The sequence below is a fragment of the Tenrec ecaudatus genome, chromosome 1, assembly GCF_050624435.1.
Source record: "Tenrec ecaudatus isolate mTenEca1 chromosome 1, mTenEca1.hap1, whole genome shotgun sequence".
Lineage (NCBI taxonomy): Eukaryota > Metazoa > Chordata > Mammalia > Afrosoricida > Tenrecidae > Tenrec > Tenrec ecaudatus.
Window position 1 is genome coordinate 854269 of NC_134530.1, and position 18005 is coordinate 872273.

At 61.2% G+C, this 18005-nt stretch overlaps 2 protein-coding genes across 3 annotated transcripts in view; both read left to right on the forward strand.

Annotated features, from left to right (window-relative positions):
* The first annotated feature begins 11255 nt into the window (after positions 1-11255).
* Positions 11256-14560, forward strand: CIMAP1D (CIMAP1 family member D). The gene is made up of 4 exons (XM_075535158.1): positions 11256-11382; positions 11955-12062; positions 13124-13237; positions 14076-14560. The coding sequence occupies exons 1-4, from the start codon at positions 11256-11258 to the stop codon at positions 14558-14560; spliced, it is 834 nt and encodes a 277-aa protein (XP_075391273.1).
* A 2387-nt stretch (positions 14561-16947) lies between these two features.
* SHC2 (SHC adaptor protein 2) overlaps positions 16948-18005 on the forward strand; it is a 30400-nt gene continuing 29342 nt past the window's right edge. For both annotated transcript variants that reach the window (XM_075535278.1, XM_075535287.1), the window contains exon 1: positions 16948-17424. In XM_075535278.1, coding sequence (XP_075391393.1) covers positions 16948-17424 — 477 coding nt within the window. The remainder of the gene's footprint in view (positions 17425-18005) is intronic.

An 18005-nucleotide genomic window follows, 5' to 3' on the forward strand; every position in this document is an offset into this window, starting at 1 on the left:
GCCGGGCTGCGTTCCCACAAGGCAGTACGGAGTGCAGGGCGCCCCTCTAGCCGCAGACTCATCTGTGTCAGAGCCCCAGGCGGCGCGGGGCCGGGGTCGCGCGGATCCCAGAGCCCGGCGGGGTCCTCCGCCGGCCGAGTGTCCGTGTTTCTGTATTTCCATGTAACTTTTCTGAAACGGTGGCAAAAAAATACACAACGAGGCACTTTTCCAGCGCAACAACTGATGCCTTCCTAGCTCAGTGCCACCGATGCTACTCTTGTGCTGTGCAAGCATTCCTGAGAGATAACCTTTCCCCAGATTTTTCCGCCGCCCTGAACGTAAACTCTTCCTCCTTCACCCAGGGTGAACCACAGGTCAAGTGGGGAGACGGGGGTCATTCAAATGACAGGGGGCTCAGATGGAGTGGGATGGGGGAGTGGCTGGGTGGTACCAATGGTAAACACCTGGGTTGCTAAGAAACAGGTCGCCCTCTCCAACCGGAAGTGCCTCAGAAGAAAAGCCTGGCGATCTACCGGCCTACCAGCCAACGGAGCACATTTCCCGTGACTAGGAGCCAGAGCGGGCTCTACGAACGTGGCCTCACAGTCCCCGCTGCTGGTCGGCGGGACGCCATCCCAAGGATGATACCAAGGCCTCCCACTGGAGCCCAGAGCCCAGGAGTCAGGGATTTGCATCCTGAGCTGGGGTCGCTGTGGGCTGGGATGTGTTGCTAAGGCTGGGGTCCTGTTGCTAAGGGCTGAAGTCTTGTTATCTGGGAGTTGGGGCCATTGGTGGGAGGGCTGAGATTCCCCGCTAATCTCCAACAATTGTTGCTAGGGTCCAAGTTAGGCTGTCGGGGGCTGGGGCTGTATCACCTAGTCCAGGATGGAGATTCTGGTTAATGCTGATGTTTCACTGGACGCGGGGAAGGGAGGTTTGGGGCTGTATTGGTGAGCTACAATGCACACATCTCCTGATTTTAAACTACGCGTCAAGGTTGTAGCCTCTCCCCAGACTTGTTCCATCTGAGCGCTGAGCTGGATTCTCTGAGGACTGAGGAGTGCGGCCTCAGGGTGGGAGGGAGGCTTATGAACCAGCTGATGATGCAGCCTTGCTTGCTGGGAGTGAGGAGGACTTGAAGCCCTTGCTGATGGAGACCAGGGATTGCAGCCTTCATTGTGGATGGCGACTCAGTGTCAGGAAGACCCCCGATCCCCACAACTGGGCCAGCAGGTGACGTCAGACTACATGGAGGAACATTTGAAGTTCTCAAAGACTTAGTGTTGCTTGTATTCACAACCGGCGCTCATGGAAGCAGCAGGCAAGAGACAGTGCATGGCATGAGGTACACCTGCGGCACAAGAGCTCTGCTGAGTGCCAGAAGCAGGGAGGTCACTCTGAGGACTGAGGTGCGCCTGACCCATGTCATGGTGTTCACCTTGCCTCATATGCACGTGGAGGTTGGACACTGAACCAGGAAGAGCGAGGAAGAATCGGTGCGTTTGCATCGTCGTGCTGGGAAGGAACTGCCAATACCCATCAGACTGTGACTAACACCCCTACACTTTCATCTGCCTTCAACCTGACACAGAGACACAGAATTTCATAGCTTCCGTGCGTCTGGAGCCTGGAGGAAGGAAGACGGCTGTCTGTAGCAGCACCCTTCGCCCAACCCTGTTCCAGGCAGGATCCTCAGGAGGGAGATGGGGAGGACACGGGGACACACCCAGCCCCAGGAGCTGGCATGCTGTGTCCTGGGGGCTGCCCTCGCACAGTGCCCGCCTGAGTGGGTGACGTGTTAGTGACAGGAACTTCTCGTTTTACAGTGCCACCTGGCCTCAGGTCTGCCCTCAGGGCCAGCTCTCTGTCCTGTCCCTGTCAGTCCTGGTGGCCCCACGTGTCCACTGGGAGGTAGCCGCAACTCCACGTGGTGGGTCCTTCTCGGCTTCTGCGTGTCGCTTCTTATGAAGACAAGGACACTGGCCAATGGCTTGCTCCAGGATGTCCTTGGGGTGCCCAGGCAGGTCAGCAAGGACCCCGTTTGTGGCCACCAGTGCCGGGGCTCCCCTGCCACTGGATCAGACCTGCCACTGGCTTCAGTGTTACTGTCTGCTGGGAGCTGTGCCTCCACCCCACCCCACCCCCGCCACCTTGTATTTCACAAGCCAGCTGGTGGACATGGTGGACACCTGCCATGTGTCCATGGAGCTCCACACAGAGAACAGGCAAAAAAAGAAAAACACAACACCCCCCCCCCCGCCGCCCATGTGGTAATTACATAATCTGGTGTTAATTTGAGGATTTAGAGCAAAGGGGTGGAGTCTAGCCTGTCAACTAGATGATAGCCAATGAGACCTCTGTGTGGGCGTGGCCTCCTGAGGAGCCTGGGAACTCCTGTATTTCCTCCTTGGAGGTGGGAGACACCCTCTCTGCTCCCTCCCTGGGAGACATTACGGCTGACAAGACACAAGACACAAGAACTACGCTCGAGCCCTGAGCTGGAGCAGCCACATGGAGACCCCTACCACCGATGAGATGCTTACAACGCCACTGGATCTATAAGACTTCCCGTCACTGGCCTGTGATCTTCCTGCATTTGGCGTCATTGCATGTGTTGTGTGAGTCTGAAGAGGACTTTATAGACTAGTATTGGGCATATGGGCTAATATCAGACTTAGGGACTTGGTCTGGACTGGGCAGGGATGTTTTCTTAATGTGCAATTACTCTTCATCTAAAGCTCTGATACACATGTGAGTCTCCCTAGATTTGTTTCTCTAGTCCTCCCAGACTAACACACCCCAAAACTCCAAACTCACTGCCACCGAGTCGATGCCGACTCACAGTGACCCCACAGGACAGGGTGGAACTGCCCCCTGTGGGTTCCTGAGCCGGTCACTCTTTGCCTGAGGAGCGGCTGGTGGTTTCAACCTGCCGACCTTGGGGCTTGCAGCCCAATGTGTAACCACTGCAGCGTCCTCAATGGCCATTGGGACGTGGGTGTGGGAGTCAAGCCTGTGGGGCCTCTGAGTGGGAAACCGAGGCACTGGAAGGATGTGTACGTGGCCTGCTCCTGGCCCTCATGACCACAGGGCTTGGGAGAGGCACGCCTCCACAGTCCCAGGCCAGGGGATGGGGGGAGCACCTTAAGGCACATTTTCCAAGAGCGTGTTTCTCTACGGTACATCTGCCCCCCCCATCAATGCAATTATTTTATAATTAACTAAATAATATAATTAATTAAAATATAATTAATATTTTAATAAAAGCTGCCTCCTGCGGATGCCTGGCTCCTCACACACTCAGTTTAAGGAGGCCTAGTTCCCTTTGTCCCCTATCTTAAGGCACGGTTTGCACCTCTTGTCTTCTGTTTGCCTGGTACTCTCTTTGAAGTGTTCTCCTCGAGGGCTTGTGAGAATCAAGAAATGTGCACCGTGCACCCCGCCGTTGAGCAAGCTCCGGGCTCTGCTCCCACTTCTTCATTCGCTCTGTGCTCGCTGTCTGTCTGTCTATCTTCGTCAACTGCCTACGGAGCTCTGCAGGACTGCTGGACGGTGGGGCTGGATCCCACACCTTCGTTTGCTGATGGGTCAGGATTCTACATGAGCAGAATCAGCTGCAGACATCCATTCAAGGCAGACATATCTTGGTGGGGGGGGGGCACATTTATATCCAGTGTGTGTGTGTGTGTGTGTGTGTGTGTGTGTGTGATTAGATGCTGTCTAGTCGATTCTGACTCAGGCCACCCCACGATTAGAGCAGAAAGGTTCCCCGAGGCTCTGAGCTGCTGACCTTTCAGAATTGGATTGCCAGGTCTCTCCTGCACACATCTTTGAGCCGCTGGCCCTGAGGCCCGCCACCCAGCGCAGGACCATTTGCACCACCAGGGCCTAGACCCCTGAGAGTGACCACACACAGGCAGGGATCCTGGGGCACAGCAGTCCGGAGGCAGACTGCTAACTCCCAGGTCGGCGGTTCAAGCCCAAGAGCTGCTCCTCGGGAGAAAGATGAGGCTGTGGGGTCCCCTCAGACCCACACAGGGGCAGTGGGCAGTCTGTCCTAAGGGAGGCCTCCGAGGGGAAGGGCCTCGATGGCAGTGCGTTGGTTTGCGTTGGCAGTGACCGGGCACGGCAGTGCCTGGGGAACAGCCAGCTGGCCCGGGGCAGAGGCTCTGCTCGGGGCTGCGCCACCTCGCTCCCCTCACAAGCCCCCAGCGGCAGGGGTGCACGCCTCACAGTGGTAGCGGGAGGTGGGTGCTAGGGGAAGGAGAGAGGGGAAGTGGGACTGATGGGTCTCGAGCAGCCCCGGTGGCACAGTGGTTACTCAGGGGGCTGCTGGCCACAAAGTGGACAGGTCAAAGCCACCAGCCGCTCGGCCGACTTGACGGTAAGCAGTATGCTTGTTTGTTGGGTCTTTCTGCCATTGAAGCCGGAGGCACGCTGTCTGGTGAAGTCAGGTCTGTGGGGATGAAGGACGTGGCGAAAACTGACCAGTGACCACTGGGGCAGGGTCATGCCAAGCAGAGGCCCTGCACTGTTTCCCTTTTCAGGAAGGCTAGGGCGGGGGGCTGCGGGGCTGGGCCAGGTGACCTCCATGGGGAATGGGGAGGAGGGAGGGCTGGTGCAGGCCCTCTGGCCCCAGGCCTTGGTACACAGGCCCTCTGGTCCCTGACCCTCGGAAGGCAGGGGCTTGGGGCACACGCAGCGGGGAGCAGCGCCCTGCCCTCCCTCTTTGCTCTGTCCTGTGGGGTGGGGGTGGGAGGGCCTGGCAGGTCCACAGTGTCCTGGGGCAGCGGGGAGCAGCGCCTTGCCCTCCGAGGCTCTCTGCTCTGCCTGCGGGGTGGGGGTGGGAGGGCCTCGCAGGTCCACAGTGTCCTGGGGCAGCGGGTGCTGGTGCTGGGGAACAAGGTCCCCTTGTCAGAGTCCCTGCTGCAGGATGGGCCAGGCGGCTGCACTGGCACGTGAGGTTGAGTCAGGGGCTGGCCACTGGACAAAGGACAGAGGCGGGGCCAGTCCCCAAGGAGGGGGACAAGCAGGTCCTGGTGGCCAGGAGTGAACAATGGGCCAGTGCATCCCTTGCCAACCTGGCCTTCTGAGTCCTGTGGTCACCCTTTGCCAGGGACTCAGAGGACCACAAGGATGTCCTATAAACTCGGGCCCCAGGGAGGCTTTGGTAGAAGTGTGTGTGTACGTGTGTGTGGTATGTATGTATATGGGTGTGTGTGTGTGTCTGTGAGTATGTGTATATGTACATTGTGTGTGTTGTGTGGTATGTGTAGATGGTTATGTGTGCATATGTGTATGTGTGTGTCTGTGTTGTATATGGTGTGCATGTGGTGTATGTGTGTGGTGTGTGTATATATATATGTCTGTGTTGAGTGTTGTGTGTGTATGGTTGTGTGTTGTGTGTGTGTGTACAACTGAACCCACAAAGCCACACAGTCAATACACGCTTCCTGTCCCCAGCAGGGGCTCCAGCCAGTGATCTGGCTGAGGTGCAGGGCCTGCTGAACCCCGCGGCACATGAGTCCCCACCAGGTCGTAGGTGCACAGAAATAGCCGCCGCCGTCCAGTGCCGTCCAGTTGCTGGACTCATAGCAACACCACTGTGCACACAGGAGGCGGCCCTGTGGGCAGCCTGTCCTCACTGCTCTGTCCACAGCTGTGTGTGTGGGGAGGGGGCACAGAAGAGCATTCCAGGCAGTGGGGGGGGTGGGGCCTTTGGTCAGGAGAACACGATGGGGGCTGGGGGCTGGACCTACAGGGTCAGGGTGCATCCAATCTGAGCTGGGGAGGGACCTGGGGTTGGGGGCCTCACTCAGTACAGGGGACCTGCAGGTGGACTCAGCGGGGGTCTGGAGGGGGGAGGCGATGCTGGGTTACACTGGGGGGTGGAGAGGCACGTGATCATAGGATCCTCCCAAGAGGGCCACAGTCAGACAGGGGACGTGAGGATGGGGCAGAGAGACCCGAGGAAGCAGGAAGGGCCTTGGGCCAAGAATTTGGGGGCGGGTTACGTGGAGAAGCTGGAAGAATCAGGAGATGCTGCTCCCAGAGCCACTGTGGGGGGGCGGGGGGGGGGGTGGAATTGACAGGAGCCTCCTCAGACCTGTGTGGGGAGCCGTGGCCTTGAGCTGGGTAAGTTTTCACACCGGGGCTGCTTGAAATTTGTGATGCTTCGTCTTGGTGGGGGGAGGGTTCAGACCCACCCCAAGGGCTGTGACCACTGCCCAAGGGCAGGGCGGCCCAGCAGACACAGACTGGAAGCAGACCTTCTACCTTCAGGCCTGTGCCACAGAGAGATCCTCCCTCACATCCCCACCAGGGTCACCTGCTGGCACGCCCACAGGAAGGCGTTCTCATCATGTAAAGACCCACCTGTCCAAGCCCTAAGCACAGAGTTGCGCTGCCCTGCGGGGGAGGGGGATGGTCTCTTGGAATGGATACAGCGGCAGTGGGTTTCGTTTGGGGATTTTTACATCTTTGGAGGGGGCGGGGTGCAGGCACCGGCCACGTAGATCTCCTTCGGAGCGGTTGGCGATTGAACCCCCTACCTCTCAACTGTCCCCGATACGCCACCAGGGTCAAACGGGGTGCGGGCGACTTGGCAGGGCCTTCGGGGGGTCAATTCCGTGCACACAGCACACCCCACCCAGGCCTCGAGTCACACAAAGCCAGTTCCCACGAAGGGGCAGAGGGACCAACAGCCCGCAGGTCATTGCCTCCCACGGTGAGTGTCCAGTTCTGGGAATACCTGGAAGCCGGGTCCCCCCTGTGCAGCCCTGCTGAGGGTGGGCGGTGGGGGGCAGGGTCTCTCTCTCTCTCTGGGGCGGGACTGCCCCCTCCCTCCGCCCCGCCACCCCACCCCTGGCACGGTGGGTACTGAACAGCCTACCTGGCCTCTACCCGCCCCATGCCAGAAGCATCCCCACGCCCACCCCCACCCGGGTCCTGACAACTCTGGGTGAGAACGACCCCTGCCCCGCCCGCCCGCCTCTTCGGCTGCCCGGGACCAGTGCAGTGGCAGTCGCCTCTGCCCGCCTCTGCTGTCCGCAGGCTGTCCTGGAGGTGGCCAGAGGGCGCGCGTGAGCCAGCACCCAGTCGGCAGCCCCCCTCCCTCCTCCCCGCCGCCCGCACCCGCGGCCTGTTCTGCCCGCGGCGGCCCGAGGGCGCGAGTGAGCACCGAGTCTGCACCGCCCGCCGCCTGGGGGGCTCCCCACCTCCACCTCCACGTCCACGGCCCCCTTAGCCCCTCACGACCTGCCCTGTCCGTCCGCCCCCGTCTTCCCTCCTCCTCGCTGTCCCTCCCTCCCTCCCTCTCCAGCTACAGCGCTCACTGTCCAAAACCCCACCCCTCCGCCCCCTCCCACCCCCAGTCCTGCCTCAGGGCCTTTGCACGTGTGGGTCCCTCTGCCTGCAACACCCTTCCGCCAGATGCGCGGACCCCTTCCTGTCGTTGCTCTGCGGGCACCCCTGGGGGGGGGCTTCCCTTGAGCTTCCCACTCTGCCCAGATCTTTGGACCCCCGTGAAGGTGAGCCCTATGGATGCACCAGCCTGGCATCAACCTCTCCCAGGCCGGGGAACGGGACGCGGGTTGGAGAGGATCGCCAGGGGGACCCTCTCTACTGGGGGCTCCCTCAGGTCTGCAGCTTCCTCTTCAGACACCTGGCCAGGCCCAAGGAGGTGACCCCTGCCTGAGGGTGGGGGCCGCTCTGACTCACTCTCGGCTGGCTCCCCTGGCCTCTGCCAGCGACTGTGCAAACAGTACATTCGATGACTAACCTGGAGGTGGGCGGCTGGAACCCACCTGGGGTGCTACGAGACCTCAACCCCTAAAGACGGGAGACCTTTATGGAGAGGGGCGGGGCCGCAGTGTCTAGTCCATAAAAGCCGGAGGCAATGGGGGTTCTGGGTGTACATTTGTTGGTCATGGCTGGGCTGAGTGGACACCATGGGTGTGTATGTGTGTGTGTGCATTTGCACGCGCGTGTGCATGTTCAGGTGTGTGAGTGAGCATGTGCACCTTCAGGTATGTGTGAGCATATGCAGGTGTGTGTGTGTGAACATGTGTTTCTTCAGGTGCGTGTGATCCTGTGTGTGTGCTTGTTCAGGTGTGTGTGTGTGTGTGTGTGAGAGAGCATGTGGTGTTTGTTCAGGTGTGTGTGCCTGTGTGTTTGTTCAGGTGTATGTGTGTGTGCACGTATACTTCTTCAGGTGTGTGTGAGCCTGTGTACATGTTCTTGTTCAGGTGTGTGTGATCCTGTGTACATGTGCTTCTTCAGGTGTGTGTAAGTGTGAGCATGCGGTGTTTGTTCAGGTGTGTGTGCGTGTGCTCAGGTGTGTGCATGTTGTGTCTGCTTTGAACTCCGTTGGCTCCGTTTACATTTGTCTGCTGGGGGTGGGTTGGTGAGTAGCTTTGAACTGGGGGAGAAGAGGGTGGGACTGAGGGCACCGGTGTCCCCATAATGCAGGAGCAGACCGAGCGCACTGGGCAGGACAGGGGGCACAGAGCGCCAGTCCTTGAAGCTTCAAACGGCAGCAACAGCAGCAGGGTGTCGACAGGTGGACCCTCTGGGGTCAGGCACAGGGGCTCCAGTGGCAGTGGCAAGCGGACAGGCTAACAGTTGAAGGGTACTGGTCTCTGTGACCAAACCCAACACACTGCCATCACGCCAATTTCGGCTCAGTGACACTCCACACAGAGTCCCCTAGTCTGTTATTCGCTACTGGAGCACCTCTCTCGCCTCATATCTCCCCTGAGGAGCCTCAGGGGGTCTGAACCACTGACCTTGCAGTTAGCAGCCTGGTGCTTAACCCTCAGTGCCACCAGGCTCCCTCATGAGCCACAGGGATACTCAGATTAAAACTATAATACGACACCATCGCACACCTGCCCCAAGCACCCAACTCACTGCCACTGAGCCAATTCTGACTCAAGGCGACCCCATAGGTCAGGGCAGACCTGCCCCTGTGGGTTCTGATGGCAGTTACATTATCTACTGTCAACTTGAGGGAAGGGTGGAGTCTGACTCTCCTTCAGGCCATAGCCAAGGAGGCCTCTGTGTGGGCGTGGCCTTCTCCTGAGGATCTGGGAACTCCTGTCTTCCTCCCTGGAGGTGGGGCACAGTCTCCCTGGGAGACATTCCTGTTGACGAGCCACATGGAGCTACACTGATGGAGCCAGAGCTCTGGAGCTGAAGGAGCCATGTGGAGACATGGAGACCTACGCTAGTGCTGAGATGCTTCCACAACCACTGGATCCACAAGAGTTTCCACCCACTGGCCTGTGATCTTCCTGCATTCGGTGTCATTGCATGTGTTTTGTGAGTCTGAAGAGGAATTTATCGACTCGTATCGGACATGTGGGCTAATATCGGACTTGATCTGGACTGGGCTGGGATGCTTTCTCAATATACAATTGCTCTTTTATATAAAGCTCTTTCTTATACATATATGAGTGGCTATGGATTTGTTTCTCTAGTCCACCCGGACTAACATAGTCTCCCACCTTGCCAATCTTCACAGGAGCAGGCAGCCTCACCTTTCTCCCCTGGAGCAGCAGGTAAGTTTGAACCACTGACCTTGGGATTAGCATCCCGGCGCTTAACCCACAGCACCACCCGAGCTCCTGATTTTTGGGGTGGGGTGCAGAAAGAGGTGATGTCTATGCAATATGGTGTCTATCATGGGTGCCACTTAGAAATGATTTCAATGGCAATAATCCTTGTTGCACATATTTAGATATATATATTTTTAAAAATTAAGAGTTGCTTCTCTGACAAGGGCCATAACCAGGCTTGGATAAACCCCAGTGGGCTTTCAGGAGGCAGCAGCCTGACCCCGTTGACTTTGTTTCTGCTCCAGGGCCTCTGTACGACCTGCAGGTCCTGGAAGACTCTCTTCCCACCATCTGTGCAGCCCCTCCACCTCCCTCTGCCCTCACCTTCGTGGCTCCCCCAAATCCCGGGCCCCAACACAGTCGCAGCCCCCTCCGTTCCCCTGCACCTCCGCCCCATTCGGCAGCGCCTTCCACCAGTGCTGCCCTGGGCACCATGGCTGAAGAGCAGGGCTGTCACCATGACTACGGAGGTGCCCTCACCCAAGCTATGGTCTTTACAGCCACCTCCTAGGCACGTGGAAGGTGGACACTGAATGGGGAAGACGGAAGAAGCGATGCACTTGAAGCGGTGTCGCAGAAAATGCTCAACGTACCATACCTGCGTGAGGAGTCAACACGTCGCCTGTCTTGGAAGAAGTACCACCAGGGTGCTGCTCAGAAGTCCATCCACAGGGAGCTGCCAGAGTCCAGGGCGGAGTCGGGAGAGGACGTGGGCCCAGGGACACCACGGCTGACGTCAGATGGATCTTGGCTCAACGCGGAGAAGACCGGGAAGACGCTGGCCTGGGTCTCATCGACCGTGCAAAGGCGCTCGGCTATGCGGACCATAAGGAACCGTGGGCTGCCTTGAGGAGGACTGGGAGTCCGGGACACTTCACTGTGCTCCGGTGGGACTCGCCCGGGGATCAAGAGGTGGTTGTGCGAGCAGAACAGGGGGTGCCGCGTGGTTTAAATCAGGAAAGGTGTGCGTCGGGCTGATCTCCTCTCACCGTGATGGTTCCGTCTGTAGGCTGAGCAAATCCTCAGAGAAGTTGCCTTGTGTGAAGAAGAGGGGGGCATCAGGGTTGGGGAGAAGGCTTATTACAGCCTCATCTGGCTCTGAGAGGGCAGCAGGTGGGTTTGAACTGCAGACTTGCAGTGAGCAGCCCCACATTAGCTCACTCACCACACCACTAGGCCATGTGGTGCTCAGTGAGCCAAGAGCCAAATGCCCTGCTTGTCAGAGAAGGCGGGGGCAGAGGGTACTTCCTGTGCCCCTGAGTAGTGGACGTGTTGTGTGACCCTGGGCTGCGCCTCAGCTTACCTGCAGCAGGAATGGGGCCAGGCCGCTGAACCTCAGCATGCCCCACTGGCCCCTGGCCCCGACGTCGTGATCCCTGGGGCCGGCTTTGCTAACACCGGATTCTCACTTGGACAGTCCAACCGGCGGCGACACACGATCCCAGCCCCACTTCCAGGCCAGCGACCGGCTGCCAGGGCCACAAGATTCTGTGCAGGGGGACAAGAGCCCATCTGTGCAGCCTCAGGAGGTGTGGTGAGGCCGGAGACGTGCCAGACAGGGCAGAAACGTGAGGGCTGGGGACAGTGCCTGCCAGGCAGAGCCACCACCACAGAGGAGCAGCATTAGCCCGGTCCTGCACTCCCTGGCTGCCCGTCATGGGCACCCTCAGCTGCGACCCTGCCCCGAGGCCCACCTCTTCAGCCCTGGGCCGGCGGGGCACCGACTATCAGATCCCGGAGACAGGGCTTCGCAAGTCCTGTGCGGCGGCTGCCCTGGACACTGGTACAGAGATGTGGGGGGTGGGGAAAGGGGGTGGCAGGGTGGGTGGCTGGACTGGGGGGCTTCCTTCTAAAGAGACCCTGCCCTACTCCCCTGGCTCCTGGAATGTTCTCAGCTCTGCTCCACCAAGCCTCAGTTTCCCCTGAAGATGGGCTGGCCTGGTGCTGGGTGGTCCAGTGTGTTGGGTTAGTAGAGGTGGAGGCACCAGATGGACAGAGCCTCTTGGCTGGATTGTTGTGGGAGCGGACAGCCCATTTCCAGTGACAGACACTTGTTGGTTGTGGTGGGGTGTCTCTGCCAGGGCCCTGCTTCAGTCTCCCCATCTGTGATGACCTCAGCCTATGCCCCTGCATACTTGGACCCCCTTTGATAGGGTGGTACTGACCCCTGCCAGCCCCCTGTGATTCATGTGACTCACAATGTGGGTGTCACTCTGTCCCCTGGGGCCACTGCCTCCCCCACTCTAGTTGGCCAGCGGGGGCGGGAGTGGGTGGAGGGCATGGAGCTGGACTCCAGCTGCCCCCCAACCTCTCAGGACCCTGTGCCCCCTGACATCACCTCAGGGCCTCTTGTAGGTGCCGGGCCCAGCCTGTATGTCCTGCCGTCCACCGTGGGCTTTGTCCAGCATGACTGTACCAAAGTGGCCAGTCCTGCCTACTCCCTGGTCCGGAGGCCAAGTGAGGGTAAGCCTGACCGCTGGTGTGATGGGGCTCAGGGGTGAGGGGCTGCATGGAGGGTGCAGGCTGGAAGGCCAACCCAGGAGCTGGGAGGGTTTGGGGGTCGGGGCTGGACGGGTGCAGGCCAGGAAGGATGCTGAGTGTGGGGGCCACTGCTTAGTCAAGGTGCAGAGATCAGGGCTGGGCAGGAGGAGGGACTTGGGGACAGTGTGTGTGAGTCAATCTTAACAGCCCCCTTGCTGGATGACCACCCAGCGTCTGTTTCCCTTTCTGGATGCTGTGGGCACTGAGTCAGTCTACCTGAGGGTGCATGGGGGGAGGACCCCAGGAGTGGACCAGTCTGCTTGTGGTTGTTCATGGGGGCTGAGTGCAGTGTTATATGTCTGGGGGCACATGGTGGGCCGGGTGCAGTGCTCTGAGTCTGGGAGGACATGAAGGGCTGGGTGCAGTGCTGTGTGCCTGGGAGGACATGAAGGGCTGGGTGCAGTGCTGTGTGCCTGGGGGCGCATGGGGAGATGGCACAGTGACTGTGTGCTGCCCCATGGCCTGGGGAGACTTCATGCTTGTGACAACGCCAGCCTGGGGCTGAGGCCACCTGCTCTCCTCCCTCGAGGCCCATGTTTGTGCTGCAGGCTCTACTTGGAGTGCCATTTTTCTCCGTGGGCCCCTGAACTCTTATTCATCCCACAAAACCCAGATTCTGGTTTCCCTCTCCAGGAAGTCCTCCTGGAGATCGGACACAAGACAGGCTTTTCAGACAAAGGCTTGCCTGACAGAGTTGGAAAACAGCCCCGCTCTCATGTCCCAGCCCTGACTTGCCTCCTTAGGCACGTGCATGGTGGTGACCCTCTCTGACTTGGTGCACAACTCCAATGGCCCCAGCCCATAGCAGCCCCCAGCCTGTAGCTGGGGAGAGACAGCCACAGAGAGCTCAGCAGCTGCCTGGAACCGTGTGGCCTGGAGGAGACAGGAGGGCTGGACAAGCACAGACTGAGTCCTCAGGACTCTCTGTGGGTGATGTCAGCCCAGGTGGAGGCACTGGGGTTCACAGGGCACCCTCTCCCCAGCACTCCCTGAAGACAGCAGCCCTGGGCCCGTCTACTTCCTGGACCCCAAGGTCACGCGCTTTGGCCGGAGCTGTACACCTGCCTATTCCCTGCAGGGCCGGGGCAAGTCTCGGGGTAAGTGTCTCATCTCGGTCTCAATGGTTCCCGCGTGCCCCCTCCCCACCCCCGCCGGCCTGCTGTCTTCCAGCTCCAGAACTCCTGTGTTTGGCCAAGTCCCAGGGGCCACAGATGCTGGCTGTGAACCCACAGTGCCCACAGGGCTTGAGAGAGCCTGAAAGGGGACCTGTGGATGCTGGGCAGCTGGCACATTCTTGGTGTTGGGGACACAGGGCTCTGTGGGTCTCCCTACGAGGCTCCAGGCTGCTCCCTCCCACACAAGTACCTGCTGGCTTCCTGGTTCCCTCATCCACCTACTCCTCCATCCATTGGCCTATTGTCCATCCACTGCCCACCCACTGCTCTATTGATGTGTCCTTCCATCCATTCAATCCTCTGCCAATTCACAGACCTACCGGGCCATCATCCACTCACCCATCCACCAATCCATTCATTCACCCATCCACTTGTCCGTTCGCTTCCATCCATCCATCCATCCATCCATCCATCCATCCATCCATCCATCCATCTGTTCACCCACCCATCCAATCACCAATTCATCCAACATTATACATCCATCCATTTACACCCCCCTCCACTCAAACAAACATGCATCTTGCCCACTAAGAAGGCAGACATAGACCAGCCACATCCTTGCCTTCTATGAAGCCAGCTTGGGCGTGGACCCAGGACCACCCCATCTTCCTGAGCCTGTCTCCAGAGGGAGGTGGAGCAGACCTGGGGGCGGGCTGAAGGTTCTGTGTGGGGGGAGGATCTGGGGAAGGCAGAAGAGATTGGAGAGGGAGGGGAGATGGCCAGGACCCCTGCAGTGTCCATCTCTTATCCCCTCCTACAGGTCTGGAGGTGACGCCTGGTCCAGGGACCTACAGCCCAGAGAAGGTGCCCCCTGTGCGTCAGCGGACACCCCCAGCTTTCACACTGGGCCCCCGCCTCCGCCCTCATCTCCTGGACACCTCTGCGCCCGCCCCCAACACGTACACCCTCCCCTCCCTCTGGGGTTCCCAGGTCTTCGTTAAGCCCAGCAGCCCCAGCTACACGGTGGCTGGCCGCACGCCTCCTGTCCGCCCGCCGCAGGACCCCGCGGAGATCCCGGGCCCCGGCCAGTACAACAGCCCAGACCCCAATGCCTACCGGCACCGGCGGCCAGCCTTCACCATGCAGGGGCGGCCACGCGCCTCGCGCCTCCCCGACATGACGCCGGGTCCTGGGACCCACTGCCCTGAGCAGGTCACAGTGCACAAGGCCAGGGCCCCGGCCTTCTCCATGGGCATCCGGCACTCCAAGCGGGCCACCACCCTGGCTGCCGACACCAGCTCCTGAGGGCCAGCGGAAGCAGGATGCTGCCCTTCCTCCCACTCCTAGCCAGCCTCGGGTCCCCCAGTGAACTGGGGGCTTCGGCTGGAGGAGGGGCACAGAAGCCGCAGGAGGGGTCCTGGGGAGCTGCACCTAGGCCCCCCTGTTTTCTGAATTGTCCAAGGTCCTTCTGGGTCACTGTCCTCCTTCAGTCCCTGGGGGCTGTGACCCTGAGGGCCGCTCAGGGTGCAGGGTGAGTCTCCTTCGAGCGCCCCAGTTTCTTTTCCCGGTCACACCAGGCCAGGCGGGCGGGGAAGGGACACCGTCCCTCCCTACCCGCTGTGCCCTAGAACTGGACGTCCGCTCTGCTAGGACCCATGTCTGTCCAGGTCGCCGCTCCAGTTTCTCTCGCAGCTGAGGACTCTGCCCCGGGGCAGCACGGAGCCTACCCAGGGCCCCGCCCCCAAGCCCTCACCTACCGCCCAGAGCAGCCAATAAACCACACCTCGGCACCAACCCAGCGAAGTCAAGTTCAGGTTCACTAGCCTTCAGAACCACGCCCTGACTCCAGCCTTAAGCTCATCCTCTAGGGGGGCAAAAGGAAGGACCCAGGGCTGGGAGAGGGCAGAGGTGGAACCAGGTCTCTGAGTGGGGAAAGCCAGGTGGGCTTCCTGGAAGTAGGGACACTGCTGCTGGGTTTCCAAGCATGTGCAGGAGTGCGGGTCAGGCCTAATCTGCAGGGGGCCCACGATGAACCGGATATTGACCAAGGCTGACCACACTTGAGCCTGGGAGGCACGGGATGTTGACCGGACCTCGGAGAGACTCTGTCTACGGACATGCTGGGAGGTGGACAACCTGGGCTGGGTCTCCCCATCTCCCCAGCCCCCTTATCAGCGGAATGGCATGAGACCCTATTCTCACACACGTTCCTGGGGCAGAGAGGACATGGTGGGATGTCAGACCCTTCTGTATGCCCCACTCCTTGGGTGGAGAGCCCTAACTCAGAGGCTTGGGGGAGACGGGTGCAGGAGAAGGCTCTTGAAGGTGGAAGAGCAGGTTCCAGATGGGTGTTAAAGCCCTCTTCTTACTCTGCTTTCTCTCAATCTCGGGGCTTCTTCCCCCCAAAAAAACAGAGCCCCCCACAGGCAGGTACACCCGGGGAAAACACGCAGACCCCTCTGCACGTGCATGGGCCTGACCCGCTCAGGGTCAGCACTATGCAACCCCACCACTGAGAGACCACACCCCAGGACTCCTCAGATACAGGGCACCGGCCATCTGCCCGGGCCGGCATCATTCACGCCCCCTCCCTCGCCCGCCGGCCAATCAGGGCTGCGCGCGCTCTCTCCCCCCACCCCTTCACCGCCCCCACTCTCTTCCCCTCCCCTCCTCATGTCTTCTCCTTCCCCCATCCCCCATCCCCACCATGGCCTGCCCCCTTCTCAGAACCTCCCCTACCCCCTCCCTCTTGTCTGTCCCAGGGTTGGGCTGTGATCTCATTTCTCTGATCTATCGATCCGCCCCTCCCTCCCTCCCTCTCCACCTGCCGCCCTCCCCCCGCGCCGCCCCTCCCTTTGTTTCTAGACCGGCAGAGCCCCAGGGAGGGGGAGGAAGGGGCACCAGCCAGGCCGCTGGGTGGTCCCGGGGTGACCGGCACGCCCCGTTCCCTCCTGCAAAGATGAAACCCTGGGTATGCGGTGGAGGATGCGGCCCAAGGCCTCGGCTGAACTGGTGCCACACAGAGCTCCCCAGAAATCCGGCGAGGGGGCTGCGACCCCTAGGCCGCGCCCACACTGCTGGTCCAAGGATGGGGATGAGGCAGGCCTGGGCTCCTCGCAGCGGCCCTCTCTGACCCAGTCTGTTCAAAGCTGGCCTCCCGCCGGAGACTGAGGGGCGTGATCTTAGACTCGCTCCTGGCCCGCCCTTTCTAGGACTCAGTTTCCCCGCGGGCAAGCGAAGCCGGGACGGACGCCTTGGGGGTCTCCCAGTGGAAAGAGAGGCGTTCGATTTGGGGATCTGTCTTCCCAGGCCTGCGCTCCGTTCCTCCGCGGGCCTCAGTTTCCCCTGGGGTGCAGAGGGGGTGTTTCTATACCTCTCCTATCCCTGTCCTCCGAAGAAGCTAGGGGGCGGGCGGGGATGGACGGCTTGGAGGGTCTCAGGCTCCAGAAGGACCCTCTCCCTGGATGCCGGATACGAGCCGACGTCCGAGCCCGGGCGGACCTCAGTTTCCCTGGGCTCCGCGGCGTGGAGGGCCGGGGTCCCAAGGGTGCAGCCCCCCGCGGCTGCGCGCTGGGCCGGGCGCATGACATCACCGGGCCGGGGGCGGGGAGGGACGCGCGGCGGCGGGCGGGAGCCGGAGGCCTCCTGGGCCAGGCGCAACGCCCGGTCCGGCTCGCACGGCGGCCGCGGCCATGACGCAGGGTCCGGGTGGGCGCGCGCCCCCGGAGCCCCCCGCGCCCCCCGAGCCCGAGGCGCCCACCACCTTCTGCGCGCTGCTGCCGCGCATGCCCCAGTGGAAGTTCGCGGCCCCGGGAGGCTTTCTGGGCCGCGGGCCCGCAGCGGCTCGGGCGGCGGGGACGGCGGGGGACGCGGGGGACTCGGACCCCCAGCCGGAGGCGGCGGGCCCAGCGGGCGTCCCTGCGCTGGCGGCCGCCGTCCTGGGCGCCTGCGAGCCGCGCTGTGCTGCGCCCTGCCCTCTGCCCGCGCTGAGCCGCTGCCGGGCTGCGGGGGCGCGGGGGCCGCGGGGCGCGCGGGGGGCGTCTGGGCCCCCAGACGCCGGGGCCGCCGCCGAGTGGATCCGAAAAGGCAGCTTCATCCACAAACCGGCGCACGGCTGGCTGCACCCCGACGGGCGGGTCCTGGGGCCCGGGGTCTCCTACATCGTGCGGGTGAGTGCGCGGGCCGCGACCCGGGCCTAGGGTTGTTGGGGGGCGGGGGGTGGAGCACACTACCTTTCCTGGCAACCCCGGGACCCCAAAATCCGGGCTCCCCCGCTCCATTCTTGCACCTCTCCCCACCACCAGGACCCCATCTCCAGTCAGGGAGGCGCTGGGGTCCGGGTTCCCACGGCGTCACGTGGGGAGGGGCGGGGAGAGGGCAGGTGGGAGGAAGACGCGCATGCGCAGGACACCCCTCCACCCGTTCTTGTTGGGCGGGAGCTTTCAGAGAGTGAGAACCCACGGTGCGGAGGGGGCAGTGGCGCTTCCCAACTCAGGGATGGGGGCGTCCGGACCACCCATGAAAGCCCCATGGCAGATGACAGTGTTGAAGAGGACGGGGTTGGGAGCGTGGGAAAGAAGCCCGGAAAGTGGGGGGTGGGGGTGGGCGGGGGCGCTGGGCCAGACCATGGAGGACGTGCGATTGGGGGGTGGGTGTGGGGGACACTTGGAAGGAGGCGTGGAGAAATGGCCCCTCATCTTCGCCCAGGTCATCACGGGGCTGGGGTGGGGGCCCCCGCTCCCCCAGCGGC

Bases quoted from the DNA above. Each gene is read 5' to 3' on its own strand.
- CIMAP1D (XM_075535158.1), top strand. From the start codon at position 11,256: ATGGGCACCCTCAGCTGCGACCCTGCCCCGAGGCCCACCTCTTCAGCC. The intron at 12,063-13,123 runs GTAAGCCTGACC...CCCTCTCCCCAG, and splicing joins GGTCCGGAGGCCAAGTGAGG to CACTCCCTGAAGACAGCAGC. The intron at 13,238-14,075 runs GTAAGTGTCTCA...CCCCTCCTACAG, and splicing joins GGGCCGGGGCAAGTCTCGGG to GTCTGGAGGTGACGCCTGGT.